Here is a 10,142-nt window from a genome sequence, read left to right on the forward strand (position 1 = left end):
CATTTCCAGCTGCAGTACTTGGAGGGCTTCTTCAGCTTGAAGGCCTTCCTGGAGAAGGTGTTCCGGGGCAGCAGGCGGGGTGGTGGTGTGTAAACGGTTCCTGAGGTCAAAGGGTATCCCGGGGAGGAGCTGCTGAACAGAGGCGTGCTTCCGGAGGAGGTCTTAAAGAGGAAGTGCCTGCCAGGAGAAGGGAGAGGGTCAGGGTGGACATGGGTGGCCGCCGGGGAATGTCCAGCTGCCTTTGCTTTCACTTGGCTCTATATATTCTAGGGCAGGCCTAGTCAACTACCCGACCCGGCCTGTCATGGACGAAATTTCGGGTGGACGTTACATCTGATGCTGACATAAATGAATTCTATAAATTCATAATCATTATATGCTTTCACATATACAACTGGATTTTATCTTCCACAAAAATTCTGCCAACTATTTGAAGTAAATATGAAAACCGACTGTTCATTACTCGGAGATGACAATGATGATAGATTAGAACCTACTATTTAAAAGCACTTGAAATATATTGTCACAATTGCTTACATACTAAATATCATACCATCCCCATTTAAGATGTGAGAAATCAGGCTTGGATAACTTGAGCAACCGTCCAAGGATTGTCTCATGCTAAAGTCTGTGCTCGTAAGCGTTACCCTAACTTGTCTCCCTCGAGCCTCCGTTCTAGGCCGTTTCCCCTCTCCATCCTGCTTTCTGTTCCAAGACTGCTTCTTCAGGTCATGGGATCACGGTTCTTTCTTTGGAAACATTTTTGCCCTTAGTCACTAGAGCTATGGTGTGACAACAGGGTAATGGTGTCTATTGTTTGCACCTAATATAACCCTTCCTTGGAGTCAGAAGACTTTCTTCAAGGACACTTCAAGGAACATTGATTCTGTGATAGCGGATTTTCTCTCTTATGTGTGCCATTTATAAGACTTGACATGTGACTCGCTATATCCTGTTTAAAATGATGATTTGTCTTCCAGGAAATATGTACCAATGGACTTTTAAAGCATGGGTGAAGCAGAGTCTAGAGTCTAAGCAGGTAGAGGCTGGGGACTTTGTCTCATTCTGTAACTTGTTCATCTTCATGTGCCCAGTACCCAACTCAAACTTCAGCGTGTAGGAAGACTTTAGTGAATGAGTGAGTGAGTGAATGAATGAATGAAGTTCTCTCATTGTTTTGTGATTTTCACTCAGCTTCGATTCTAAGATTTTCAAATATTATACACGTATTTCCTTTCTCTTCCAGTCTTCAGTAGGTGCAACCGTATTTATGGATCACATACTATGTGTCAGTACAATGCTAAATGTTTTACTTGCAGCTAAACTTTACATCAATCCTATGAGGTAGGTAAAATTATTATCACAGGTTTACAGATGAGAAAATTGAAGCTCAGAGTTAGCAAGCCTGATCATTTAAGGCTCAGACTCCAATCTGGCTGACTCTAAAAGCTCTACTTGGACCCAGTACACCACCCTGCCACTGCATATTGGGGTTAGCAGGTTCTCCCAGCAGGATTCTGAGGCAGATATTTCTATCTAGGCTGCTTCCAGACAAAACCTTGAAAGTATTTTCATCCTTGACAAAGATCAAACGAGCCTGATATGACTAACAATCATGGCAGAAAATGAGCATCTGATTAGTGAATTATTTAACATAGTGAACACTAAAATAAACAACTGATATTTAAACGTTATTTGTAGTATCAGTATGTCTGATGACTTGAATAAAGCCAAGAGGTTTGATTCCATAAATAAGGCTTTGTATTCCTTGTCCAGCAGCTCTCTTTGAAAGCTCCAGATTAAAAGTATCTTTTGGAAGAGGAGGAGGCCGTAGGCATAGTGTTTAAAGACAAACTTTTGGAGCAAGATGCACCTGGCTTGGAGTCCTGGCATTGTCATTCTTGGACAAGTGAGCCCACGGAAGGTTCCTAATGCTGCCGTTGAGAGTCTCTGTCTGATATCCTACCACAAGTTTGGTGAGGACTGCATGAGATCGTGTAGGAAAAGCACTCAACCAAGGGTGTGTCTCAAAGTAAGTGCTCAGTGTATCATGAGTAGTATTTATTATTAACACTAGGAGCCTGAAATATGAGTTTTAATTTAAAGCTTGATAGATGTCAGACAAACACCTGAAGAGTTCTCCAAATCGCTAAATAATAGCCCCCTGCCTTATAATTAAGCTAGAACATATGCACACCGGAAAGAGGGATGGGAAAACTCTGGGATATGATTTAGAACTACTTCAGATTTATTTCTTGGACAGTTCTCCAAGAGCGTGTAGTGAAAATAGGAAATCAAACTAAAGCAAAGGAAAATAAAGACATTGTAAGTCATCACTGAGTATTGAAAAATATGTGAACTCTGGTTCTCACTCCCACGGAGATGTCATCCATTCCTTGGCTTGAGCCATCATCAATACAAAAGAAATCTCCAGATCTCCATTTCTATCTAGCCCACCTTCGTCCCTGAGGTCCAGACCACATTTTAATTGTGCACTGAGTATCTGTGATGACATTCCGTAGCTGAATTGAACAAGTAACATCATCCCCACCTCCATCACTTTGTGTACTCGAGAATCTATTCATATACTTGGTATGCTATATATATATTATATATTAATAATCTTAGTATTAATACTGTATCTTCTCCAAATCAGATTGTGAAATCCTTGACATCTGACACTGATAGCTATTACTCTTAGTATCTCCAGAGCCTAAACATCAGTGCCTGAAAATCAGTCATACTGTGGAAAGATTCAGTCAATTAGAAACAGGGATGTTTTAGCAACGTGAGAGAAATCACAAGATGAAGATTAAAAAGTTTTAATTGGCTTTGAAGTTATTTTTGATGCACTCTTTTATAAGAAGACAAGAGACGGCTATTGTTTCTTATGTATGGGATTGCTTCATGAGATCCCCAAATTGTCCCCTTGACAATCCAGTCTATTTTCCACACTTCCTTCTAAAAAGGGAGTCAGATTATGTCATATGTCACCACCTCTTTAACTCAGTAAAGAAAGAAAGAAAAATGAAAGAAAGAAAAAAGAAAGAAAGAAAAAAGAAAGACAGAAGAAACAGGCTTCTAATAATACAGAATACGTTCTGCTGAAGCCCTACCCACGGCCCATAATGCCTTGCATGATCTGTCCTCTAGCCACTTCTCCAATGGACTGTTCTACCACTTTGTCCTCTCATCAGTTACACTGTCCTTCTGCTATTTCTCATCATATCACGTCCAACACATTCCTGCCTCAGAGCCTTTGCGCTTGCTGTTCCTTCTGCCTGGAAATATCTGCATAGCTTGTTTCTTCATGTCATCTCACCTCTCTGCTCCTTTCTCACTTTTCCAGAGAGATCTTCCCTGGCCCCCTCCCCTCTCTCTATCTCATTTTTCATCCCATTATAACTGCTTTATTATTATTTTTTCATTACACATGTATTTGCGTATTTATTGTTCATTCCCATCATTAGAACTGAATTTCTATGAAGTTAAAAATAAGCAGGTATTTCGTCTGATTTGTTCAATGCTCTATCCTAACATCTAGAATAGAGCCTGGCACATAGTGGGCACTCAATAAATCTTTGTTAAATGAATGACCTACAGCCTTTCCAAGGCAAAAATGACAAATGCTAGAAGGACGATACTGTGAACATTTTTTATTTTAAAATTAGAATTCCCTTTGTCACATTGACTCTTGCTTTCTGAACAGATTTATAAGTTCGTATGTGCACACACAGACGAGTGTCTATATTTACACCTACAAGGCCAGATCCCTCCACAGAAAACATAACCTGTCTATTTTTCATCACTGCGTTAACTGTGGCAGGATGTATCTCTCAGGTTGTTCATTGGTATTGCAGCATCTGCGATGATCAAAGCAAAATGAAACCCATTTAGTTATCACATCTCTTCTTTCTAGTTTCTGGTGCTTAAAATTATTAAACCAAAGTACCAAATATATGCAGACTCCTGTTTCTTCCACGATATAGTTATACCCTGATGCCATAGATCTTCAGAAGATGAAATTCGGCAAACGAATAAAAGAAGATTCTAAAGAAATCAACTTCAGATTGTGTCCCATAAATACCTGCTTTAGGATTTCTTGAGTGCTCTGTAGAAAAGTACAAATTCTCGGCTCCATCCAGGCCCACGCCTGGGAACTGGGAGCAAATCCCTTAGGAAGCTTCTTAGGTGATTCAAATGTTTTTTCAAGTTTAAGAAACTCTCTCCTGGCTGTTTTGACACCTTTCAAATGTGTCAGACTTAGGGAGAACCCACTCGATGGCTACTGGATTTATTTTTTTTAAATGCAAGTTTTGAATGCTGATGTCTTTAGGGGTAAAGTGTCGTGAAGTCTACAACTTATTTTCAAATGATTCAGCAAAAAGATCTTTATCTCTCTTTCTCTAGATATGGCAAATGTGGCAAAATCATAGCAATTGTTGAAACTAGGTGGTTATTCCTACGTAGTACCATTCTTGCAACTTTTCTGTATGTTTGAAAATTTTCATAATCGTGAGTTGAAAAAAATGGAAGCTCTGATTCACCCAAGGATTGCCCTTACATGCTGCAGGAAACAATGATAAATAAAATGAAGCGAGGCACACAAGTAAGGGTCTGGCCATAGTCACAGGGAGGACCAAGAAGGCTTAGAGCAGCGGTCCCCAACCTTTTTGGCACCAGAACCCGGTGCTCCTATGAGAATCTAATGCCTGATGATCTGAGGTGGGGCTGAGGCGGTGATGCTGGCACTGGCGAGCGGCTGCAAATGCAGATGAAGCTTCGCTGGCTTGCCCATCAGTCACCTCCTGCTGTGCAGCCTGGTTCCTAACAGGCCATGGACCGGAACCAGTCCACAGTGCAGCGATTGGGGACCCCTAGCTTCAGGGACTTCTGATTTTTCCCCGAACAGGTTACTAAGCCAGCATTTCCCCCTCAGGGGCCTGCTCAGTGTGCTCCGATGAATCATTCGTGATGTCCCATCCGAGCTTCTTCCCCTGGTCGGTCATGGAAGTAGCTCTGCTCAGGACTTCAGGCGTCAGCAAAAATGTGTGGTGTCTAAATGCACTTGACATTTTTCAAGCACAACTCAATTGCTCTCAGAATTGGCCACTTGTGTCTCAGAAAGGAAAGGCAAATGAGGGGCCCCCAAAGTGCTGTCCTTGGAGTTTGCTAACACTCAAAGGGATAGAGGAAACCAGTCCTTGATGGCTTACAAAAAAATAAAAGAGCTTGCACACTTCTTCCCCAGCCATGTGGGTTATCAGGCTTCAGTCCTCACGAGCAGCATCCTTTCTGGTATGGTACAGGGCAGCGGCTCAGGACGGCCATCGAATTGAATAGTCGGACTGAAAAAGGACGGTCGCTCTGCGTCCTCAGCCCTGTACCCGAGGTCCCAGTGAGTTCTTAAGAAGTCAGTCATCACCACTTCACCCTAGACTATCAGTCTTTTGGTAAATGTCACCACTTTTCTCATATGAAAACAAAACCATTTAATAAAAACTGAGGCAGAGTATGCCTAGCAGCCATTCTCCCAGGCATTTTAGAAAACTGCAAAGATGTGCATTCGAGGCAGAATCTTGGCAAACTAGGCTTTTGCTTCAGACCAGTTTAGAAAATTAAGAGCACGCATTTTCTCTGATGAAACAGCCATGGAAGATTGTAGAAAGGAGTCTAACAAACGAGAAACTCATGCATAGCATCCATGCAAGAAGAACCCCTTCAATTCAAAATGCTGTGATATATTATTCTTATGTGCTATATTTTCTTATGATATAGAAGGAGCTTGACTAATCTCAAGTAGAAGCTTTGAGAAGTGGTGGTTGGTTTAACTACTTTAGGCCTCAACAAAAGATTCTTCTTTCTTTGTTTTTTATTGTTTGTTTTTTCGTTTTGTGCTTTTTTTTTTTTTTTCAGAGTCAATCACAAGTAAGCTTGCTCATTAACCTCAAAACCTTCCAAAGAAATACATTCAACCCCTTACCACTGAGTACTATTTTCCAGCATGGAACCAGTGGGATCCTAAGGGTGTTCTCCTGGTTTTCTCTAGGTTTGGCTTCACGCCCAGGGGAAATCCCAGCAAGTCTTCGAAACAGAAATGTATTACACAAATAATTGTACTTCCTCATCTCCAAAGGTCAAGGTTTTGTGTGTGTGTGTGTGTGTGTGTGTGTGTGTGTGTGTGTGTTTCCCACCCCCTCCCCCTTTCCTCCTCTCTCTCAGTCTGTATCCCATGATCTCATCACAGTTCACCATTCAGCTAGCCAGGACAACTAGTGACTAACAGTGCAGACAAGGTCTCTTTTGCTCATGGAGTCAGCTGCAGCAAACGTTCTCTCTGAAACCCAGCGAGAGCCTTGAATGGTCTCAGTGTAGCACCGTGTGCAAAAAAGCCGCTCTGGTTATCAGGGACACCAGGTGTTGATTGTTGTTCTACCGAGAAAATTGACCTCACCAGTAAATAAACTCACAGGCACTCAGAACAGCGGATGGAAATATTGATACACAGCCCATTAATCCCTAAAGGATTTTTAATGTCATACATGCCATTATGGAAATATGATAAAAAGCTAGAGAAAGGATAGAGGCAGAAATATACCAGGAGTGGGGGCGTGGTGATCAGAGAGGGAGGTCCGGCGTGCCCGAGATAACGCGAGATTTTCTCCCACTTTACCAGTACTGGCCATGCCCTTTGAAGCATCGGGTTTATTGTCTCTAAAGCAGCAAGTTTAATACAGAGGCAGCCTATAAAGGGTACTGTGGCATGTGAAGTTACTGTAATTAGGTTTTCAAGACTTATCATAAAACATTTAGCTGGAGAGAGGTTAAATAACCACCACACTTTCTGGCATCATTACTATACTCTCCGACATGAGAAGAAATGGTGGTGGAAGAGCCGAAATGTGGCGGGTGGGTTCCTGAGAGAGACGCACAGAGAGACACGGGGCGTGGAGAGAGAGAGAGGGAGAGAGAGAGGAGGGTCCAGGATGAGATGGGAAAAGCGTGAGAGAGAACGAGGAAGATGACCTTGGACATTATGCTGATCAGCCACTTCTTGAACAGCAAAACTAAGTGCAGTTTCAAGTATTCTGCCTTTAGTTTCCTGTTTGTGAACATAAAATGTACACATTTAAAAAATCAAGTACATAAATTAAAAAAAAAATAGAAAGCAAAAGTCTCCTATACTTTTGAGAGATAGACTGGTCAACATTTGATACTTAGAGCCAGACTTCCCTACGTATAAACATTCCTTTATTTTTATGATTTAATTATATTTGAAATCAACAGCATCAATCCGAGGAGGCAGTATCAGGCTCATAGATTCTGGACTTGGACAACCAGGGTTTGGATCCTGGTTCCTATACTTACTACTGTGTGACACTGGACAAGTTACTTTACCTCTCTTGATTTTGGTGGCCTCACCTGTAAAGTGAGAGAATGCTACCAGTATCTAGTTAACTGGCTTGTTAGGGGGATTGGTGAGTTTACATGAAATGCCTCCCATTGAGCTTGACGTCCAGTAAACAGTCAATAAATGTAGCTATTAATCACTTGAAGGTAGGAATCGTGTATATCTTGATCTTTACCAGCTCTCCTTGACCTAGCACAGTGCCCAGCTCATTTAAACTATCTGTTGAACGAGTGAGTTGTTCTAATTAGCATAGTGACTAGAGCATTGTAGGCAGCCCCACCCCTCCAAAATAATTTTATTAGGAAGGGAAGGGATTGAAAATATTACTAATGTGCTTGCTCTCTTTGCCAGCTGGGAATTTATGGTTGGGTTGAGCGGTGGACTGTTGCTTTTAAAACTTAAAAAATGTTTAAAAAAAATTGCTTCTTCCCAAGTTTGAAAAAGAAGCCAATAACCTAATTAGTATAATTAAAAGCCCATTTCATATCGTGATTCCCTAAGCTTAGACTCAAACCAATTTTGATTCAGTGAAAAATAGGCTTTCAAGGTTTCTGATCCCTGAACCTTTTAGATCATAGGGGACCATCACTGCATTTGCATATGCCATGAACAACAGGAAAATCCTCTCTTTTGCCCTCTTCAAAATTTGCAGTCATGACCAAAATACGCACAGCTGGAATAATTAGCGACTCAATTTATTGCCTTCCGTTTTTCTAAATAGAAGCTTTGACTCTTGATATTTAAATAGTGTCACACTGTGATATAACATAGCATTTTTCATGGTAAAACTTTTTTTTCCCCCCAAGAAATGATATACTGCTCAGTGTGACAGGCACGGTCTCCGGAGGTCACTAAAGAAGCCTGATGCTTGTGAGCAAATCCATTTCAGAGTCTTTGGGATGAGATGAGGAGTCTTTTTTTTTCCCCCTGGAGTTGTTAACTTGTTGACTTCTTTTAAATTAATTGGTAAGAGTTTTGATATAGTAGAGGAAAAAAGCCCAGAGACTTCTGACTTTGACTTTAAACTTGACCTTGACTTCACCATACACTATAATAGGGGAGTGTGGAGACAGCCATCTCAAACAGACTTGCATTCGTGCTCACAAGCGGCCGCAGATAGATGAAGAAAGAATGCACGCCGTTAGATACAATCAACGAGCAGAATGATTTCCCCCATCGCGTTTACTGCCTGTACCATTCAGAGTCAAAGAATTTTCGAGCTGGAAGGACCCTTAAGGTATGCTCCTTGATCATACTTTGTTTCACGCCATTATATTTGTCCTGTGTGTTTGCCTTGTCTCTCCAGCCAAATCACAAGCTTCTCAAAGGCAGGCCCCATATCTTTTGCTTCCTAGTATTTTTCTCTGTTCTTAGTAGGTGTTCACAAATGTTTGCTGAAAGAACACACGAATCACGTTATAGTGGAAACTGGACAGACTTTGGAGTGAGGCACGTCTGGATTCAAATCTCAACTCCACTGGGAAATGCATAATATTAGGAGATCATCTCCCTGAGCCCCAGACGCCTCCTCCAAAAAGTGAGTGAACAACAAAATCTACATTACAGAACTGGTAGAATAGTGAAAAGAGATGATGAAGACAGTTTGTGAGCACAAAAGCTGGCCCACGAGAGGCGTTTCATACATGCCTGCCTCGTATTTCCCCTTTGTCCTTGGCAAGGACATCTAAAATACGAAGTCATGAGTCAACTAATATTTATCGAGCACATGATGAATAAGTCCTTATCCTCATGTGGAATTTCTAATTGGAGAGACAGACAAAGTAAACAAAATTCAAATCTAGGTAAATCAACAAATACATGTCATAATTATAAATGGTGAGAAGTGCCACGAAGGAAATGAAGAACTAAGTCCATGTGGGACCACATGAGTGTGGTCACTCCCTTCTGAGGAGATGATCCAAAAGAAAGGGAAAGGGTCTGAAGATAAGAAGCAGCTAATCGTGCGGGGAGTCATGAAAAGAGCATCCCAGGCAGAGACACAGCATGTGCAAAGGCCCCGAGGTGGAGACCTTATTTTTGAGGGTGTGAAAGAACAGTGTGGCTGGAATACAGTGACTCAGGGGGTGAGTGGCAGGAGGAAGAGGTAAGTATGATGGAAGACTACATTATGCATGCTTTCGAGGGCATAGAATCTGGATATTAGTCCTAATACAAGGGTTTTAAATGATGACATCTCTTACAAAGGTTTAGGAGCATTCGATCTCAAACATTATTATGGTAGAATAGACTTAAAGGGAATTCAGTCTAGTCCCTGTTCTTGAGAGTTTTAGTTTTTGTCCAGAATATTCTAGTTATCCCTCAATATTGTACCTATTACATTTTGATATAGTTAGACATCTTAAATTTAACACGACTAAAACACAACCCTTGATTTTCACTCCAAATAATCCTTTTCCTTCGGGCTTCATCCATATTGCTTAAAGAAGTCATCCCCTATCAGCTGTGCAGATGCCATCCCCAGGAAGCAGACTCAGGAAGAAAAATCTGCATGCAGGAAGTTTATGAGCAAGTGCTCCTGGGAACAACACCTGTGAGGGAGCGAAGGATGCAGGCTGGGCGGAGGGAGAGATTGAGCCGTGATGCTGCTGCAAAGGGCCGTTGGCCCCTCTCGTGGGGACTCTGGAACTGGGATGGCTCTGCATACTTGTTCTAACTTGGGCTGAGAGGGTGGGGCCTTAACCTCCCCTGGACTAGTCACTGGATGTGGGCC

General features: G+C 41.7%; 1 protein-coding gene across 1 annotated transcript in view; it reads right to left on the reverse strand.

The window, feature by feature from the left end:
• Positions 1–10,142, reverse strand: part of TENM2 (teneurin transmembrane protein 2) — an 876,941-nt gene that overhangs the window by 241,706 nt on the left and 625,093 nt on the right. The window contains exon 5 of the mRNA XM_023528647.1: positions 8–177. Coding sequence (XP_023384415.1) covers positions 8–177 — 170 coding nt within the window. The remainder of the gene's footprint in view (positions 1–7; positions 178–10,142) is intronic.

Source organism: Pteropus vampyrus, unplaced genomic scaffold (assembly GCF_000151845.1).
Source record: "Pteropus vampyrus isolate Shadow unplaced genomic scaffold, Pvam_2.0 Scaffold30, whole genome shotgun sequence".
NCBI lineage: Eukaryota > Metazoa > Chordata > Mammalia > Chiroptera > Pteropodidae > Pteropus > Pteropus vampyrus.